At 37.9% G+C, this 21221-nt stretch overlaps 2 protein-coding genes and 1 long non-coding RNA gene across 3 annotated transcripts; 2 read left to right on the top strand and 1 right to left on the bottom strand.

Moving 5' to 3' along the window:
- Positions 1 to 2922: 2922 nt before the first annotated feature.
- LOC117538863 lies at positions 2923 to 4159 on the top strand. The gene is made up of 3 exons (XR_004567913.1): positions 2923 to 3052; positions 3786 to 3873; positions 3964 to 4159. It is a non-coding gene; the product is annotated as an uncharacterized LOC117538863 (long non-coding RNA).
- Positions 4160 to 6376: 2217 nt separating this feature from the next.
- Positions 6377 to 11139, bottom strand: parp16 (poly (ADP-ribose) polymerase family, member 16). The gene is made up of 7 exons (XM_034204740.1): positions 11005 to 11139; positions 9610 to 9806; positions 8764 to 8901; positions 8476 to 8682; positions 8133 to 8304; positions 7884 to 8028; positions 6377 to 7318 (listed from the first exon to the last, which is right to left on the bottom strand). Exons 2-7 carry the CDS (start codon positions 9796 to 9798, stop codon positions 7183 to 7185), a joined length of 987 nt encoding a protein of 328 aa, XP_034060631.1. The 5' UTR covers positions 9799 to 9806; positions 11005 to 11139; the 3' UTR covers positions 6377 to 7182.
- Positions 11140 to 12181: 1042 nt separating this feature from the next.
- scamp5a (secretory carrier membrane protein 5a) lies at positions 12182 to 20402 on the top strand. The gene is made up of 7 exons (XM_034204950.1): positions 12182 to 12454; positions 13334 to 13414; positions 13501 to 13620; positions 14940 to 15096; positions 15191 to 15292; positions 15691 to 15808; positions 17762 to 20402. The coding sequence occupies exons 2-7, from the start codon at positions 13408 to 13410 to the stop codon at positions 18008 to 18010; spliced, it is 753 nt and encodes a 250-aa protein (XP_034060841.1). The 5' UTR covers positions 12182 to 12454; positions 13334 to 13407; the 3' UTR covers positions 18011 to 20402.
- Positions 20403 to 21221: the final 819 nt, after the last annotated feature.

The raw sequence follows: 21221 nt of genomic DNA, 5'->3' as shown, positions 1-21221 counted from the left end.
TTTCATCAAGCTTTGAATACTAATTGGATGAGCTGAGATGGGGTAACTATTCCCACAAACTAATTATTTAAATGTCAAATGTGTTACATCATTTCAGAATGTTGGCTTAACTTAAAAATAAATGAAAAAAGATGATATGAATATAAGGTAATAGTAATACAATATTAATAATAATCATAACTTATCATAAAATCATCATGTCTTGTTATGTGAACATTGACTTGTAGGAATTTTTTTGTTTGCTTTATTTTCTTTTCACCCTGGAAATGGGTGTATCGTATATATGTACATTATGTTTGTGTATATATATATATGTTTAATTTGTATATATATATATGTTTAATTTGTATGTATTTAATTGTGTATTTCTCTTTTTCTCTTTATTCTGCAACTGGATGACTAACGGGTGGGCTACCTCTGTATAAGCTATGCTTTCTGCCCTCCCGCTATACTAATTTAGTTGGAATGCTGTTAACATTGCTGTTAACAGCATTCCAACTAACTGTTATTCTACGCACGAAAAGTTTATTATTATTATTCCGCCGACTTATTTTGCCGCGCTTCTTCTCCCGCATTGAACATCGCAGAAACTCCGTTCAAACATCAAAACGTTCAGCTCGGTCGGGAATCGATGGCTATTACTTTTCTCATTCATAACTTTCCTAATTCCACAGATACATCCCATAATACATCACATTTTTAACCATTGAAGTCAATGGAGAAATTCTTCAGACTTCAACAAATCTTCATGCGACTTCAACTGCTAACTGTTCATTCATACTTTCACTCAGAAACCTCATTCCAACTTTAAAATGTTACACATCTTTCTGACATTATTCGTGTAAAATAACTTTTAAATTAAATTAAACTTTTAAATTAAATTAAACATTGTTCAGACCTTGTTAAAGAGGTTTTCTTCGGATTTTAACATTAACTAGAGTGCGTGATGTCACAGAGGGTAGAACATCTTGAAATTTGCCTTCATATTTTTTTTTTAAACTGCCATAATTCCCAAACCCTACATTGCTGAGACATAATTGTTCATGACAAACTTAAGAAAACATCTCGTAGCTTGAAAAATGACATTAAGCAAAACAATAATTAAACAAAATGCCTCTTGAGGGCATAAAGTGACAAAAACTTTCAACATGCCTCCATTAAAGCCCATTGTAATTTCAGGCTGATATTTCCTCACAGCAGCAGCCACAAACCTTTAATTAAACTGCCAAAAAGGCCACATTATTAACCCGAAAGTACACAAAAATTATTACACTTCAGATACTCAACTTCCTTGACATGCTTCACGTTTTGAAATTTCACAGATATCTGTTACGGTTCTTCCACAAAACGTTCACATGTAAGAGGTTCATCTCTCATTCAGAACAATGGAAACCTGTGATCTCTGCACACCTCGTTAGCTCAAATATAAACACCTGTGTAATGGAACACGATGATGTCCTCACTCCAACTGACATGCTCAGAGCAGCAGACTTCAGATAGCAGTGTGCTAACAGTCCAACCGTGAAGACATCTACGGGACAGTTTTGAGATTTCTTCAAATGTCGTTGCCATGGCAACACAATGCTCGCCATGAACCACGGCTTTCTCATAACTTCAGTGAAAATACTCCAAACGCCCCAAAACTTCACAGGTTTGGTAACGATGCAGCCATCAACGCATCTAAGCGTATTATGGGGTGTCATCAAATGCCGTTGGCATGGCGACAGATCATTCGCCATCAAGTTAGTTCAGAAGTTTGCAGTTCAAATATTCTGCTGCTTTTCCAAGCCTTTTTACTTTCTTTTCTTCTCTCATCACACATTCAAGCCCCCAGTGTTCATGTATCATTTTTTCAATCTAAATTCTTCACTTTCTTCTTACACATTACATTTCAGCATAGCAGTTTAGCGTCAGCTTTTCAGCATAAAGCATTCATTTCCCACTAGTAATTTCTTCAGGAATTGCATTCTCTAGTTCTGTTTGTTGCTCGGGTGTATAAATTGTCAAATTGTTGAAATAATAGAATAAATAAATAATAATGGTAAATTAAGTATGAGGCAATTTGCAATACATTTAGTTTTAGCTTTTAAACTTCAAAAATTATTAAAAGCCCTTTTGAAGTTCAATAAGGTGGTAAATATTTGGCCATCTAACAATCCCCTTGTGTCTGAAATACTGAAGTGGGATTTATGAATGAACTTATTGTGTTCTGCAGCTTCTTGGCACCCTGTAAAAAGGAAGCCAGATAAAAAGAATAAGGCATTTATACTGACACATCCAGTGTAATTTAATAGATATCCAGTGACAGTAGTCTCCTTTTATTATTATGTACACACCTGTCTGAGTTTTTATTCAGAGATACGGCGCTGCGAGATGTCCTGATCAGATAACATGCTGATGTCTTGATCCTTTTGTTCTTTTAACAAATAGGTCATTACCTGATTGTAGGTGTGCACTGAATTGCCCCTTCCAGAGGTCATGTGACTCCAAACACAATGGGGGCCAGTCTTCATTAGACTTATCTAACAAAATCACACTGTTGATAAGATAAGACTGTGTATTTAGAGTGGAAACCCCTCTGCCCTCGTCTATTGGCTGCTGGGTGGGGGGTGGAGGTTGTGGCTCCTAAACTATGAAGCTAGTGTGTTATCCCGGGGGCCCACGTGTATATAAATGGTGCAGACAGGTGTTCTCCCCTCAGAATAATCAGGTTGATGAATAATGTGGATGCTCTTCTTTCTGAGTGCCTTGTTGGGGGTCGTGGGGTCACAGGAAACGCCCTCTGCTGCAGCTCAGCAGCTCCAGACCCTTCACTGCCCGCCCTGCGAGCGCATACACTGCTCCACCCGCCGGGCGCTGAAGCTCCAGTGTAAAGGGGGCATCACGACAGGTGTGTGTGGCTGCTGCCCCGTCTGTGCCCGGGCGGAGGGGGACACTTGCGGGGGGACGTGGGACTATCTGGGCAAGTGTGACGAGGGCCTGCTGTGTGTTTACCAGGAGTCAGGAGCAGAGGACAAACCAGACGCAGAGCGCAGAGGCGTCTGTAAAGCAGGTGAGATTAAAGTTTATAACCTCAATTAGTGTCAGGCAGGTAATGTGATGACATTTGAATGACTGATTATTTGGAATATGCCACGGTGGGCCAAATGTTTTCATACAGATTCATTCAAATATAAGCTGCATTTTGTCACATGACTTTATTGAAACAACTAATTCTTAAGGCTGTCGACTGGATGACCCTGTTATAGAAACTAAAATAAATATTAAAAAAGTAAAGAAGAAACAAATATATATAGTATTTGCTGCATATTTAAGTTGTTAATGGTTGAGGGAGAGATATTTCAATATGTATATACTGTTAGATGGTTCGACTTTAACCTAAGGTATCATATATATTTAAAAAAAAGTCATAATATTTATTTTAAATGTTAATTTAGCCATGAAATACATGTAAATAAAAAGGTTTTCCTCTAAAATCCAACATCAGTCACTATTGTGGTGGGAATGGCGCCAAAATGGTGGATGTAGTTTATGAGGTGTGATAGTGTGTCAAGGCTTCCTTTGATTCAAAGGGTTCTTCTATCAGTTAAACCATAATGACGCCTCTTATCGAAAAGAGTTGTCACCGTTATTGATACGATATCAGACGTAGCACAAGATAAGACTTTTTATATTTTGTTGCTGCACAGTAAAATATGTAAATATGAAAATGTATATATCTAATCGGCCATGTGAGTTGCAAGTCCTAGACTTTCTTATTCCGTTTTTAATGTTGTTTTGTGCAGTGATTGAATCATTGGATCCAGAGGGCTGTCACCCAGAGTGCACCAGGGAGTACTGTCAGGCAAACCGCACGGAAATCTGCTCTGCCAGGTAACAAAAAATAACCAAAGAAAGACGATTTCCCTATGATATCTTCCCCTTATGCATTGTTAACAGGAATCTAAATGTCCTGCACTGTAGGCTTGTCTCTCTGGAGAAGACAGCATGCCAGGGCTCCTGCCAACACACCTCCTGTTCAAGCTGTCTGCTCCTGAAACCCCCATCATGCACTCAGACCTGCACCCCCGCTGACTCATCCTGCCTGCGCCAGTTTGGGAAGTGTGTGCACAATCACCTGACAGCCACTCATAACACTGTATGCAACAACAACAACAACCTGCAGGTAAGAATACATCACATCAAAAAGCCTTCATTAAAAGTATTTCTGCATCATGTTGTGCACTTTACTCATTAATCAAACACTGTGTCTTTCTTGTGTTTCTTTGTAGAGTCATCCTGAGGGGCATTTTCTGTGTCTGGTCCCCAACTGTCCAAACACAGTGAAGGTGTAAAAAGAGTATTTTCATTGGTTGATGTAGCAAAATGGAAAAAGACAGCTATATATAAACTTTGTGTATAACTTCAATATTTTTTTATCAAACAATCCCATTTGTAAGCAATGTTAACTGAATAAAACCTGTGAAATGTATAAATGTATAAATCATTGAAAAATAAAATGATGTGTCCTGTCACTTGATATCATTCAATTCAAATTCAATTTATTATCGGTTTGCTTGTGTGCTTATGGTTTATATCATATATTCTTACATAGATTATTGTATGTAAGAAGAGTGACTGTGTATTATGTACAGTGTGTATTGAGTTTGAGATTGTGTGTGTGCTCCATGTTCTTACATTGCTGCACAACACATTTCATCTAGTGGACACAAAGTTGAAGATTCATAAGATTTAAGATCTTTAGTACAAAATCAACCTGCCTAGTTAATTTCTCTTTAAACAATTATTCTACTCCGTATATTTGGACTCGATTAATAGTACAGCGCAATAGTATTATTAGAGTTTTACAGCCTTTGGTACAGACCAAAATATCTCAACTTGGAAATATTAAAAAAGTAGTACTTTGGATAAAGTGCTAATTAGCGAATTTTAGCATGCTAATTGTGCTAAGCTAAGATAATGATAAGGTCAACAAAACCTGCTTAACTTCAGCATGTTAACGTTGTGAGCATGTTAGCATACTGATATTAGCATTTAAGTTTAGTATAAGAAGTTTGACAATCATGAACTAAGACATGTGCAATTGAATAAGTAGAAGCAATGCAGAAATATTTATATTTCAAAAGAAAGAAAAATAATCTTGAGGCAGAGAAATTAAGTGGAATAATTTGGTTTCAACAATTTAAATGGAACCATGAAATCAGTCTGGCACTGTTTCCATTTTGGGAGTTTTGTCTGGGTCACAGGGGAAATTAAGTGTCTGGAGTCCCCTCTGCCATCACTGGCCCCCTGACAGATGATGGTTATTGAATAACATACAGTTTATGAGGCAGCTATAATGAAGCTTGCACAGAAAGGGAATAACATTTGGACTAACAATGGACAGTGGTCTTCATCCTTCAAATGTGAGCCGATCCTGAAGAGGAGAAACGTGTCTGAAAGATTTTCCTACAAGAAATATATTTTTTATACCAAAACAAAGACCGGTATTTTCTGTCATCTCCGTTTAACTTTGTCAGTCAGGTGAATCGTTAAATAAATAATATGCAGCGTTAAATCAGACGGCGAGGAGTGGGCAGCTACTTGTCTTGTATGTACTTTCAGTATTATACAAGCAATTATGCACAAATGAAAAAGGTAGTCTAATTGTTAATAAGGCTGGCTTTATTAGCAAAAAATATTACATGTAATGCTTAAACTTCACAAACGTTTCTCTTTGTGAAGTATGCAAGTATTGTTAAACGAATAATTTCACTTTTTCAGTTATAAAATGGTCCACTTACATGTTTATGGCAAACTATAAAACACCACCAACGTTCTCTTCTTTTGTATATTTTCCTCTGCAAACACATTGTGACATCAGGTATTAGTAGGACTGTCTGTCACCAAAGCAGGCCGCCTGTGTTATCAATCCCATATAGCTGTCTCTTTTTTCTTTTACTGATAAAAACATTGGATAACAAAGGACTGTCTGCATGCCAGCGGTAATAAATGTGCCCCTGTCTGAGGAAACCCATGTTAAAGACACAAAACAATAGAAAAGTACAATAGATGATTATGAAAGAGTGACCTTCAAGTATGTTTTATGTACGGGAAGCAGCTCAAACACGATTATTCTCACCATGCCTGAATAATGAGTGGTACTCATTTTAAGTCAAGCCACCATTTTGAAGATGTATTTAAAAAGGTATAATAAGGAACTTCTCCGCATCAATAAGTATAATAACAAAATAAAAATAAATGTTCTCGAGTTGTGTGTACTTACATAATCCAACAAGTTTCCAAAAGTTTTAGAACTTAGAGAAATGTGTAATTTAAATCAGGTAAAGACCAACTAAGTCAACTTTGAAACAAAATAAAATCACTCAAACCTGTGAAACTTTAATCAAAAGTATAGCTTTATTAGTGTCCAAAATCGTAACAAAATTTCAGAACATTTAGGCTATAAGCCGATATACAGTTTACCTTCTTCACTATTATAAAGATATAGAAGAATATCTGAAGATTTGATAAATGAGGCTTTAGGTGGCCTTTCTGTGATCCGTCATTATAAATACAGCATGTCAGCACAACTACAATAGCTGTCTCATATAGCTTTAATAAACCTAACCATTCTATTTAATACCTTAAAATTAGACAAATCATGACAAATTAAAAAGGTACCCATAACTGAGCAATACAAAATTAAAAGAGAAAATGTGGACATTGTCATTAGTGCCGTATCATCGGATCCCAGACACCGATGAGTCAATGCAATCAGTAAATGTGCCAATAACTCTCAGTAGGTTTACTTAAGACTTAATCAATCAAAACGAGATGTTAACGCTTGGCTCTTTGCTGTGCAGTTATTTAAACAATATGTTTTTTTTGGTTAGTAAGACTAAAACCACACAGCAACATTTCTGCTCTAAGAACAATCAAACCAAACAAATTACAGATGGAAAATTGCATAACATTTTCAAAATGCAGAATGGTTTTGATTCCCTGTTTAAATTCGATTCAAACATAATGTGATCCCAACAGCTACACTGAAAAGATCATGGGAATACAGTTATTATGGTTTTGTGAACAATGGAGGGAATGATTGTAGAGAGAAAACAGTATAAAGGTGCATAAAACGTTATCTTTGCTCAGGCCTCCAGTCAGTCTGTGATCAGGAAGGCACTTCAGTCGGTTGTCTTGTCACCTGAACAGTCGGCTCCAAAAGGAAATGAAGGTGGTGGAGTTAAAGGCACCGATGAATATGAGAAGCAGGATGTAGAGACTCATCATGATGGCAAAATGGTGTCTAAGGAGCCAGGAGGTGCTGCGGGAACGCCTGGGGAGAGAAACAAAAAGGACATCCTGTTTACCATAAAACCAAAAACGATGTATTTCTTTTATTTTGTTTCCAGAAACACAAGGCAAATACTGCTCTGTTTTTTTTCAGCAATCAATTTCTCAAGTATATTCTTTTTTGTTGTTACTTTTTGTTTAGGCAATAACAAACATTGCAGAGGTTTTTTTTCTGCCAAACTGCTTTAAGGACAGTACCAAATAGTTATAAGCAAAGATGCATCATTCATTTTGTTTACAATCAACTTATAAAGCAACATTCTAATTAAGTTATAAAATTAGTGAATTATGAACCATACTGCCAAAAATAAGAAGCATTCCCCGTTTTTCTTATTTAATAACATATTCTTTGAATGACATTTGCGTTGTGGAGTGCAGTAGAAAGACAATGTTTCTGTTCAACGGGAATGATAACAAGGAGAGCGGTTTTCGATCCTGCTTGCTAAGAGGAAATGAATATTAAGTTAAACTTTTTTCCCACTTTCCCCATTGTGTGGCAGCACTAGCAATTTCAGCATTTACATCATACACCCACAAGGGACTCTTACCTGGACAGGTGTCTCCTCTGAGAGTAAACTAGCAGGTACTTGACTCGCAGAAGCTGGTTGTTAGTGACCACAAAGTACTTCTGCGGTACGTCCCCTCCTTCGCTGTTCTTCGCTCTTGAGCGCTGGCGGTCGATGATTTCAGAATCTGAAAAGAAAAATGTGCGGGGAAATGTAATATCAAGCAATTAAAAAGTCTGTCTCATTGGAATTCACATGTGTTTGATTCTGCGTGATACATGATTTACACACCTTTTTTCTTCACTTGGCACTTAACATCTGGGTGATCAATGACTTCACACAAAGCGACACAGCTGAGCAGCGGACCCAGCAGACTCTCTCTCCAGCCGCTGCTGTGTGGACTGTAGAGGACGGCCATGCTGAGGTCACTGGTGAGGTAGGTCCCCTCGCCAAACACCGAGTTCTGCACACAGCGGCCACAAAATAAAACAACAGAATATAAACCCTCCCTTATGTCATTTGTATTATATTGCATTATAACAGTCCAAAAAGGAACCATTTTAGTATATTCCTCCATAACAAAACAGACGATTTTTGGGCAGAGGAGAAATGAACCAGTGATGACTTCACCAACCTTGTTGAGGTGACAGTGCAGCCCATTGTGAATGATAGAGTGAAAGTTTTCCAGACGGCTCCCGTGGAATGCATAGAAGAGGTCTCTGCCCTCCCTCATCTTCTCAAACCTAGCGTTCACCTGATCACAGTACTCCAGCTCAAACAGGAAGTCAGGCACTGGCCCTGAAGTTCCTTCATTTTGTGTGAGGTCACACAGTTTGGCATACTGGAAGAGATTCAAGAAACACACTATGAACATAAAAGCCATAACAAAGAAATGTCTGTATTTGTACTACTAGAGGCGTACCTCGTCTTTTTGTAGGGTCTTCACAGCAAAGCTCTTTGAGGAGAGGATCCAGTGTGTCAGAGCCAGATGATGATCTCCCTCTCTGGGTCGCAGTCTCACCAACTCTCTCACACCAGGCAAAGACTGCACATCTGCCAACTAGAAAAGCCCATTTTTTTGATGAACTGTATGTTTGTGATGTTTTCATAAACATTTGTCTGAAATGAAATTTAATCCATTTTATATCATAACCATGCGCACAGAAACCAGTAAATAAATCTGTGATATACAGCATAAACTGTATATTTACCGTCACTCAAACTATTCTGAACGGTTTTGGCATTTTTGATCAAATGTTAGAGACCTGCTCATTCAAAATGCCCTAAAGTTGACACAGATACAGCCTTTCATTCCTGAGAGCAATAACAGCTTCCTTTTGATCAGTATGATATATGCATCACATAACAAAACTTAGGATGGCACACCTTTCACTAACCATTGTTTTTAAGTATTGCTTCACTGAAAGATCTCAGATCGTTATGACTCATATGCTTTATAAAAGAGTCCATACAGTTTTAATAGGAAATAAATATGGTTTTGTTTGACATACTTTCCTAGCAACATGCATTGTTTCTATCTAAGAAGAATCTGCAAATCCACTTAATTGTTTTGAATATGTGTCATTGTCATGTTCTTCCACTTCTTTACTGACACACTGCTGCCTCTAACAGCACATGACTGCCACCAGGAATGTGTATCACACCAACACTATACGCATTGGGTATAGGCAACTTGTGTTTTTAAGCATAAAGGTACAATAATGTTAATGTTTGTTCAAATGCTATTGAGTGGCACTATATATCTTACCAGCTCCTCAAAATCCTTATTGTCACTACTTATGTATCTCGGGGGGAACGGTCTGAGCAAAGAGTCTCTCTTGTAGTTCTGTGCAGAGGCAACAAACAGGCTGCAGCGGAGGTCGGCTGCGACGGGGTCTCTGTGCAGACAGGAGCGCACCAGCTCTCTGACGGCCTCCGGGGGGAGCGGCGGCTGCATTCCCAGCACTTCAGAGAGAGGCGATAAGACAGCACATAGGTCAGCACAGCCAAAACAAGTTAGGTGTTAACAGCACAGCTCATATGGCATGGCAGCATAAGCAAGAGTTACGAGAAATAGATCAGTATTTTCATTGATAATTTATCTTTAAACTTTTCTCAAATAATGTATTAATCGCTCAGTATTTATTAAATAGTGATAAATGTCAATTTAAATAACAATTTCCCAAACTGCCAAAGATATTCAGTTACATATCGTTATAGGCAAGTTAACACAAACAAACTTCAAACAAAGAAGCATGATATATGTGTTGCAATATATGACATCACAACTTATTGATTTTCTGTCAACCAAATAATCAATTATTTGTTTCAGCCCTTTCTTTAAAAAGCCCAACATGTGCGCAGGGGGGGGGGGGGGTGCATATTTGTCCTGAGGGAGGCATGTAAAGAATTGCAGTAACACGTAGCAATATTATAAGATTGTTTTACAAAATGCAAGTAAAACCGGTGCACATTATGGTGACACAGTATGACTAACTAGAAAACAACTGTATACACTGTTATAATAATATTAATTATGGCAAACTTAGTTCAATAAACCTATATTGCAGTATGGGTGGATATATCTATTATATATCGGTTAATGGTAATTTGATGAACATAGATAGATTTTCCAATCTTCTCTGACTTTGAAGAAAATACATTTTCTTGTAGTAAAACAACATGTTGGCATTGCACATACTGTAGCTTAGCTCGTTTCGAGGCTTTAGTGAACTGGCAAAGATAAGCTTATCTACTTATAACGGTTTAAAACCCATGTATATCACTTTTGTCAACATTTAACGTCTACTGTAACTTTTACGGTCAAAACCAACACGAAAACCGACACAAAAATTACAATGTATTATTTTACATATAGTTGTTTTCTGAGCTGACGACTCAGGAAAGAAAGAACACTAGTTCCGGTTTCAGTGCCTGTGTTGTGAATGCTCTTCCCTTTACTAGCTTGGGAGATGGAAGCTAACGTTAGCTAAAATTAGCTTACCTACAACAAGTGAACATCTGCTAATTTAAACTAACTCATGATAACGCAGCATTGTCCAAATACTTTGAGATTCCAAACATATCGAAAATACATTCCTGTTGAATACATACATATTTTACATGATACAAAAACTATTTTTATATCATTAAATGCCGTTACCTTCAGTGTGGCTCAACTCATAGCACTGCAGGAAGAGCTAACGTTAGCTTAAGGAAATGCTGCGTTCAAGTACCTCAGAAATGTCGAACATGGACGAAATGTGTTAACACAAACGTGGCAGAATGGACATGCTTGTGTCTCCACGTCAGTAAATGAATGCAGGGGAAACGCCCACAAATACTGTTGGAAAATAAATAAAAACACAATATAAATACCATCGATACATGTGTGTCATGTGTTTTTAATATCTATATATTATTTGATTACACTAATATATAATTTTACGAGGATACCTGAAAGCAGCATTTATGACAGTGGACTGATGTGCAGAGAGTCGCTTCCACAACAGAATTAAAGATCCTGCCCCAACAGCTGCTCAGAGCCATACATAAATAAATACTAACAGATATAAATACAGTTTATAATTATTATTATTATTATGAAAAGCAAAAAGCCTGACATTGTGATCTCTGGAAAAAAAACACAATCATGTTAAGACTTGCTTTCATAATGTATTTTAGGCTAAATCTGTAATACAGGTTTTGATGCCATTGGGTAAATACATGCAGTATGTTTGTGTGTCTTTTTTATTTTTCAGTCCTTTAAAAGCTACCTTGATACTTTCTCCTTCACAATGTTTTTGTAATAACCCTAACCCTGGATAAACCAAACTTATTCTTACATTTCAATTAACCTGCACAGACACATTTATTAAAACCTTCCAACGTGATTTGTCCAATATTTAATTGCGGATTAATTATATCCAGTCTTGAATTGGACATATCCATGCCACCATTTCTGTCAGGATGGATAACAACTTTCTATTCTCAGTTCTTGCTAAAGACTATATGGGCCTTACATTTGTTAAATTTGTATATTTGACTCTGTTTTATGTATGCAGCATATACACCATGGCCCATTTCTCGTATGTGTTAACCTACCTAGCAATACATCTGTTTCTGATTATAATATTGTTTGTAGATGTAGGACTGTCATGCATCTTCAAATTTTTTGTTGTGTTGTTTGTAAAGCACTTTATTTAATGATGTGATAACAGGCAGCCAACCAGATGAGACTGAGTAATACCTCCTCTGACTTTCAGCACTGTGGACAGCATCATGAAGGGGCGGGGCTTGATGAAACATTCCTGCTTTCTGATTGGTCGGTTGAGGCCAGCAACAAATCCCATTGTTTTGTGCCTGGGGCCCTGATGCTGTGAAGGCGGGTAAAGCAGCGGATAGGGGGGGTGTATATGCGTAAAGAAAAGACCTCGCGTCACGTGACCGCCTCTTACACCCTAACCCGTCATTTCAGGAATAACGTAACATCTTTCTATTTTAGCAGCGCCAGATGCAATCGTTTTCTTCAGTCTGGTTTCATGCAGATTAACAATAGCATGCTATTTAAACGAACGGAGGGAATTTAGCCACATTCTCGCACTGAGCTGGAGGTAAGGCGTTTTAATCAATGCATTTTCATTCATAACAGGAGGAGGAGATACGATGTATTAAAATTAATTGTAGCTTTTGTAACGCATATAAAATGTTTATCCATGGTGGTATATTGAGAGGACTTTGACCTGCTCGGTGTCCGGATGAAGAGGAAGCACCGATGCACCGTGTCGCACAGGCTGAAGGACGCTTCTCCATCGCCTGTGGTGGGATCACGATGCACTGTGCCCCTCTGCAGCATCACTGCCATCCGCCGACAGAAACACACATAGGACACCGTTTAAGCATCAAATGCATGAAAATAAACGATGATCAGTCTGTTTTTCTAGGCAGAGATTGCAATACTTTGTGGCAGAAAGATGCCCTTCAAAGCTCTACCTACATCCCCCATCATATGCATTGAAATATGGCTTACAAACACAGCCACATACAGTGGAAGTGGGTTGATTATAGCCTTTTGGAAGGTTTTAGAGCTAAACAAATACATATCCATCATCCTGTAGGTCTATAGTCCAATTTGTGAAGTGTGTAGGCCTGTAATGCCTGTTTTGCACACATAGGTTATGAATACATTTTGGGAATCACGACAAGGCCACCCTGTTTCACACGGCGCAGATTACACAGATGTAGTATGTGGGCCAGAAACATGTCTGTCATTGTCGATTGTAATGAATCGCGCAACAATAAGGGTGGATGCTCTATAAGGGATGGGGGTACCACATTTAATCAAATCATGTAAGGATTTAAGGTATTTTATTCGAGGGAAGTGTGTGCATGCATCCACAGGAAGGCCTATGGAGGACTGTGGCCCTGCTGTCTTCAAGGAGAGCAGTGAGTGATATTGCACTTAATAAAACAGCTCTGTTCCCTCTCTGCAGTTTGGTTTGCAAGGAAGCTGAGATTGAAGTTTTTTTGCCTGTTTGGAAGTGGAGGAAAATACTGAACGGTCATCATGGCAGGTAATCTCTCTGTTCAACTGCATAGTGTGCATGTGAGTCTAAAAACATCAGCCAACTTAATTTAATCTTTGAACTGTGTGTCCTAGAAAACAACTTCCCTCCCCTGCCTCGATTCATCCCTCTCAGGCCGTGTTTTTACCAAGACTTCAATGAGATCCCAGACCAGCATCGCACCATGTGCAAGCGGCTCTACTACCTATGGATCTGTGAGTGTACCTGCAGTATAAAATGGTGTATTGAGCTGCAGGACAGTATTACATGCACATTGTTTACTACAGCTCAAGTTTAAGTATGTTGTATGCATCATAGTACAAACTGTTAACCTGCCCACTGCTCCTGTGTTCTCATGCCGTGTCACTTTGTTTTACCCAAAACATCATGAGAACTAAACTAAACATCAGAGACACTCAAACGTGGCTGTGAGACCAGATGGACCGGTCTCATTGTCCGGCACAGAGCCATTTTAATATATTAACTAGGCTCTTTGGGGATTTTTGTGCCAAGTCTGAAAAATGGTGTCCAAGTTTGTTTGCTTAGGTTGATTTTAATCAGGTTGGTCAGCAGAAAATGACTGATTTAAAATGTTACGGGTTATTTTAAGCCAATTTCTCTGGCTCCAGCTCCTTAAATGTTACATTTCTTCGGATTTCTTTTGTTACAAATTATTAAAGATCAAATATATTGAGTCTTGGTTAAAAAACAAACAAGAAATGTTAGGACATCTCAGTCATACATAGACTCGTTACATATACCAAACTATGTATCTATTAAACAAGGAAATAACTGGTAGCTTAAAGGGACCCTATCATTTGCAGGTTTATAGCGCAGTCTGCTCTGATTGGTTAGCTGGCCGGCTCTGTTGTGATTGGCCAACCACTTAGAGATGTCCCGCCCCTTAGCCTAACACAAACGTGTTGGAGCACTAGCCATTAGAAGTCCAAGTGGTACATGGTGATGTCACTATGTTACAGAAGTAAACAAGGACTACTATTGAGGTGCTTCAGTCGGGGGGGTGTTTGGGGGTGGGGGTGTGTGGTAGAGAAACTCCCTCTGGCAGGACGTTTGGGATTATAGCCTTTGCAGACCATTTACTTTAACAAAAAACGATATAACACTACTACAGGAAAGGGAAAACACCAAAAAGCATAAAAGCTTGATCTTTTAAGAAAAAAGTTGCAGCCTTTAGTGGTCACATTACATAATAATAATAATGTGTCGATTTGTAATATTCACATGAGCCTCATGGTATCTCTTTCATTGCCACATAGGTTCTGCCATTTGAAAACAAGAATGTAAGTCTGCTGGAATAAGTAGATTAGTTTGGTACTTGTAGAAACTGTGTGCTGCTTCATTATAGCGTTAATATAGAACTGAAAGTGTGGTGTTTAGTATTTACTGAGATTGGTAGTGATTCACTCCTTCTGAATTATGAGTAATGCAGCCTGTGTGATATTCACTGAAGAGGCTTTTGTCTTCAGTCTGCCATGTTATGGTCATCATCGCTCCTTCTCTGTGATGTTGACAGTGAATAGCGCCACACTGGCTATTAATCTGATTGGCTGTCTGGCGTGGATGTGTGGAGGTGGCGGAGCAACCAATTTCGGGATGGCCATCCTGTGGCTCATCCTCTTCACCCCCTGCTCCTACGTGTGCTGGTTCAGGCCCATCTACAAGGCCTTCAAGTAAGCTATTCCCGCTCTGACCCTACTCATCACTCTGCACCTGCTGTTCTGCTGAATCACATCATTTCTGATGATCGTTATTCTCCCTGTGCAGAACCGACAGCTCCTTCAACTTTATGGCTTTCTTCTTCGTCTTCATGGCCCAGGTGGTGATCAGTATCATCCAGACTGTTGGCATACCAGGCTGGGGAGTGTGGTAAGAGCTTTGACTAATACAGATATGTAATGTGTTTGATATGAAGCGTAAATAAAGATGGGTTAACGAGTTAAAGAAAGTAAACACCCTTTTCTAGAGTTTATTCACCCATCTGCACGTTTGATTAACATTTTATAGTAACCATCATTCATTAATTGTAAATGATAGTTTATAAATGTTTAGTTAAAAGATCCTTACTTATATCAAACAATACAATTAGAATTAATGATATTTAAGTTTATTTAGGAATGGTATCATTTTGTTAATGTACTATTAAGTATTTCTTAAAGATTACTAAATTGATAATACATTTTATTTTTTAATCAGGTTTTAAATATTCCTAGTTTCATGAGTGCCTTGCCTTAACATTTTACTGACTCTTCTTTTGCTCCCATCAGTGGCTGGCTGGCTACCATCACGTTCTTCAGCACCAACGTAGGCTCAGCTGTGGTCATGCTGATTCCCACCATCATGTTCACTGCCGTGGCTGTTCTGTCCTTCATCGCCCTCACAAAGGTAACCTTTCCTACCTAACCTAAGTCATTTAACCTCCTGAGACCCGAGGAAAAAAGTGTCTTCCAATTTCCTTTTTTTGTGATTTCCTACCTATTTAGGGTTAAAAAAACATCTTGCAATTTAGACTTTTTTAATTTAATTTTTAAATGTTACAGTAGAGGACGTCGGGATCATTTTAGTTTGAAAAGACAGCCAAAATTAACAGATAGACTATGTAACGTATTATGGTTATAGAGTGATATTAATACAATAATACATTCACCTTTATTTAAAACATAAATAAGTAATTGATCTGAACATTGCTGTTTATTTGGTGACTAAAAAACTAGTTTGGTTTTTGGTGAATCTTTCCAGATCTTCAAAGACTTTGTAGTCAACGTAGTGGGAAAAGTACCTCATTGACTCCAGTCGGCACGGGCAGTAGGGTCATCTTGACTAGTTTTATGGATGTGGTCTCCATTTGACCATGCTCATAGAAACAAAGCTTGCATTCCTGAGGCAATTCTCATTTTTCATGGCTCCACTTAAAATAAAAACAACAATAAGACATACGTGCTACTCTTGGCCCACAGAGGGCCATGTCTTTCCAGCTCGTCCCTATCTGTCTCTCTGTCTGTGCGCTCATGGAGCCTCCTGCATCTTTCCCCCCCTTCTTCTTGACCCTCTTCTATCCCAGGTGTGAAATCCTCATCTCTCTCATCATCTGAGAGCTCAAAATCTGAATCTCCCTGAACTATCTGGTACAGAAAATGTCTGCTTCAGTTCCGTCTCCTGCAACAATATTGAGTCATAAAGTCCATGAAGATGGTCCTGACGTCCACTAGGATGGACATTTATAAAAGAGCTGTTATTTGAAAACTTGAATTATTTAATTGCTTTCAGAACTAATTATATAGTTCCTCACATGTTAATAAACAAGAACATATATGATTTTCATGGTAAACATTACAATTATTCAACAATATTTGACTTCTCCTCCTGCTTCTATACAATTTTGTTTTTGGTATGCCAGCCATTTTGGATGAAAAGAAAGAGGAACTTCCCAGCATGCAATTTTAATCAATGACATAATCACTGGAAAGACCAGGATGTCCTCTGTACAGTACATCAGGGATTGATAGAGTAGCTCAAAAGAGTAAAAGGAGATGCAAGTTAACAAAATGTCCACTACAGTGGACATTTTCAATGGGCTGGAGGTTTTAATCTTCTTCTTCTACTTTTCTAAAAACATAAATGCTTTCATTGGCTAAAAGTCTCTTTAATATATAATCATACTATTATTCTACATTTTTCAAAGAGGTTAAGACCGTTTTTGATGTTTGTGGAAACCGCTTCATGCCTAAGGGTGGGCTTGAAGAAATAGTTAACTTTTTAGGTCCAGTGTTGCGAGGAGACGTTATTCCACTTAGATTTAGCCAACTAGGCTACCTAGCTTTGAGTGGAAACTTTTTTATCTAGCTTGCTAGTTTTAGTACTGACTTTTCTTGTTTGTTATTTCAACACCTGCTCAATCATTGGAAGCTCCCACACACTCAGTCTGCAGTGCTGAGCCACATTCGGTGAAGCTAGTGATAGCTAATTCTATCTTTCATTGATCTGACTTTCTTATGGCAAATCTCAAAGTAAAATATTAAACTCTGATATACATATGACTTGCCAGTTAATGTTGCCAAAGTGCTTGTAAACCTGACCAATATTGAAGCCTCATATCAGCCAAATAGTTAGTTTAATTGCAATTAAACACAAAATGAATGGAGTGGTACCACCCTCTTAAATTATAATTGCCCCTAATAGGAGCCCCACCAACACATTGTGCTAGAGCACCAGCTGTGATTCCAGGTCTTGCTCAGTGCCATGTATCATGAAATAATACCAAGGTTTTTTCAAAACCAATTTTTAACACTGTTTTGTAAAGATGGTAAAATACCTTTTGAAACACAATTTTTCTTGCAGGTTCATAACCTCTATCGAGGCAGTGGCGGCAGCATGGGTAAGGCCCAGGAGGAGTGGGCCACTGGGGCCTGGAAGAACCCCCACGTCCAGGAAGCAGCTCAGCAGGCGGCTATGGGAGCTGCGCAGGGGGCCATGCAGCAGGGGGGCATGCAGCAGGGGGGCATGCAGCAGGGGGGCATGCAGCAGGGGGGCATGCAGCAGAACCAGTACTCAGCAGCTCCCACCTACAACTACGACGAACCGATGTAGGGCGGAGGAGGGGGCCATGCTGCCGAGTGGGAGAGATAAAAAGGGATCAATTAAGAACACAATTCAGAATTAGGTGCCCTTCATTATAACACTGTACAAGCTGAATTCAACCAGAACAAGGTAGAGAAAAGTCATGTTTTTAGTTGAAGTGTACTTTTATTAAATTCTGATAGACTTGGGATTTAATGAAATAAGTCAGTAAAACTATTCTCTGAGCTTCATCAGTTTATTGTGGTAGGTTCATCTGTTGTCATCACAGAGTGACCTCTCTTCCTCTGCCTGTGTCACACTTTTAAAACATCCTTTAATTCATTTTAATGTGTTTTTTTCAAATGTACTTAAGTAGCTATTAAAGTTAAGAGTGTTTAATTTCATTAGTCTTGAAAGACACCAAATGCTAAAAATTGGCCAATGTGATAACTATACGTAAATGTTTGTTGTTGAATTTGGCCTAAATCTGGACAATAGAATCAGAATTTCAAAATATAAAAAAATAAGAATTAATCGGAAGATGAATTAAAGCGATACCAACATTTTTCTCGATTTCCATCAGGAATATTTGCTGAAAAAAATATCTATTACCAAATGCATCAGGCAATTATTTTCCTAACTCAAGAACTTTCAAATCCCAGAATTTGTTTTTTTTTACATGTTTTGGTGTCCTGATTGTGTTTTTCTTTACTCTGTGTCAGCGAAGCTTTCATTTTAATTCTCAGGAAAGGTTTAATAGCTGGGTTTAAATTCTACCTGTAAAGCCCTAAGAAGGTGTCAGCTTTTAGTACCCATATGGTTATGTGTGGAGTGGATTTCAGTCAAATAAATGATTATTATACATGTTAAAGTGAAGCACATGCAGCATTTAGGATTGCGGTTCATTGGATAAAACATTCCAAATCAACAGTGTACAGATTAAAAGAGAAAGAAAACCAAAACACGAGCAGGTTGGACTTACACTAAATATTATATTGATAATCATTGTTGTAGGTGGTCATAGCATTGTATGAAGTGATGGATGTTTTCACCCCTTTGGCAAATTCTCCCACTTATCCCTTCATGTAAATGCTTCAATAACTACTTGTTTCTAAGCTCTGGATTTCAGGCCTTAGTGTGTCATTCCGTGGCTGTCGGTGTTATTCTATGAGTAGGTGTAATATGACATTTATATAAAAGAAAAAATGAAGACAATTATTTCTTTATGAGGTGAAACTGAAGGAGAGAATATTTATGTGTTGCTGTTTAGTCCGAAACTCAAGTCCAGACTCAGTAGTGGGTTATTACAGTAAAACAGTGTTAGAGTTGAAAACAGATGTGAAGATTTGTGACTGAATGCTCGTTATTTCAATCCAGTGAGTCGTCTCGTCTGATTGTGATGGTGTGGTATTCAATAGGCTGTTTGTTGTTTTACTTTTCAGTTGTTGTCTTTTTGTACCAACCTGTTATTATTTCATGCATTTTGGATGATTTGTGGATGAGTTTGAAGCACATGTTCTTTGTGTCTTTCCATGGCTGTGGGTAACAGATTTTGAGTTTTTTTTATTATGATTTTTTTAAACGCTAGACGTTTTGCACCTGTTGACATCAGTGCAACTTAAATACATAGTGGATCACAGTCGAGCAATACTAACAGGAATATAGTAAGCAGTAGAATGAATAAGATCAAGTGGCATCCTTTGCAGGCTTCAAATATAGACATTTAGAGTAACAACCATAACATAAACTGTTATGGATTGAAAATGGACCTGTTTTCAAGCTGGACACTACAAGTATAATTTTACACCTGCAAAACATTGTCACCAGCAGATGCACATACAGTAGTTATGAAGTGTAACCCTGTAGACAGTACCATCCACACGCTCATCTGTTAGCAACTGCACAACGTTTAGCTGATCAGTTCTATAAATTAAGTGTGAAGTCTGCACAAAGATGAACAAAACAAGTCCTTTTCCTTTGTGTAGTAAGTGGTCAAGGTGAATTTTGGATCTGCCATATGTACATACTGCACAGTTAATGTGAATATGGAAACGACAGCTGTATAGTTATTGTGCAGCAGGAACTGCAGTGCATTTGATATACTACTGATACTCTGCATTTTATGTATCAAAGCTTCTTTAAAGCCATTTCCCATTAAGTCCACCATGTTCCCACATGTACTGTATGTTGTTTGATATGTATTATCATGTACTATACCATAGCTAGATATAACTATATAATGACTGGGGTAAGTACTTGCCATGGATAAACACATTCAATAGAAATATGCTCTTATTAGCTGAATGAAACATTTGAGGAGGCTGTGTCTCCATGAGTGACGTAAATGAGGAATACATTTTTGTGTATTACTTTTTGTATTATTTGGTCTTACCCTAATAGATATTAAACAGTTATTGTTGCATCCGGTTTTGTTATTTCATGCATGCAATGTTGTAGATGAAACATGGATCTAATTGGGTTATTTGTTGGACAACACACACAATCTAAAAACCATTTACCACAAAACCTAAAACACATTTTTTATTTGATGAATTAAAGCAGGATGGAAGGGTGTTAAAAAAATAAAGGTTTCTTATACTCACCCATCCAACCACATGTGAATGAATCATTGTTCCATGGGTTAAAATCAACTTCAGTGTGAGCTCCTCTGAACAGTGCGACTCCTATTCTTGATGAATACTGATGTGTTGTTTAGTCACATCAACAAGAACAACAACTCTTCTCAGTAGGTTCAATGTATCCAGTTCATTTATTTCAAACAAGCTGTGGATAGACATGACTTCGGCTTCACAACATTTAGGTGTATATTGAACCAATGCTCCATAATGTTTTCAGGCGATTAATTGTAGCAAAGTACTTTACTTGAGTTAGTTGTTGCAGATTATTTTTCACAATTAAAAAAGGACAAGCTTTTAAGACACAATGAAGGAATTTTAGCCTGGACTTAAGTTCTAAATCTTAATTTCTTAAAGTAAAAAATGAACTAAATGCAACAACCCTCCTCGTCCTTGTCTCAATGAAGCAATGTTCAAGTGTTATGATACCATGTTGATTTGTTGGTTGAAAGGTAGGAATAAGGGTATAATGCCTTTTTATTTTCAAGTCACTCAACAGATTGAGTGTTTTCTTTTTTTGTTGTCAATGTTAATACCAAAGCTGAGTGAAAACCGAAGTTTTTGATGTGAATTTGCAGAGCGGCAAGACAGGAAACAACGCTTAT

Source organism: Gymnodraco acuticeps, unplaced genomic scaffold, assembly GCF_902827175.1.
Source record: "Gymnodraco acuticeps unplaced genomic scaffold, fGymAcu1.1, whole genome shotgun sequence".
Lineage (NCBI taxonomy): Eukaryota > Metazoa > Chordata > Actinopteri > Perciformes > Bathydraconidae > Gymnodraco > Gymnodraco acuticeps.
The sequence above is the reverse complement of the archived record's forward strand: the minus strand, read 5'-3'. Positions and strand labels throughout refer to the sequence as shown.

Excerpts from the sequence above, each read along its gene's own strand:
- scamp5a (XM_034204950.1), top strand. Across the intron at positions 13,621-14,939 it reads GCTCTACTACCTATGGATCT|TGAATAGCGCCACACTGGCT; the intron begins GTGAGTGTACCT and ends TGATGTTGACAG. Across the intron at positions 15,097-15,190 it reads CCCATCTACAAGGCCTTCAA|AACCGACAGCTCCTTCAACT; the intron begins GTAAGCTATTCC and ends CTCCCTGTGCAG.
- parp16 (XM_034204740.1), bottom strand. The coding sequence starts at position 9,798 with ATGCAGCCGCCGCTCCCCCCGGAGGCCGTCAGAGAGCTGGTGCGCTCC. Across the intron at positions 8,902-9,609 it reads ATAAGGATTTTGAGGAGCTG|TTGGCAGATGTGCAGTCTTT; the intron begins GTAAGATATATA and ends GGGCTTTTCTAG. Across the intron at positions 7,319-7,883 it reads CAGAGGAGACACCTGTCCAG|GCGTTCCCGCAGCACCTCCT; the intron begins GTAAGAGTCCCT and ends TTCTCTCCCCAG.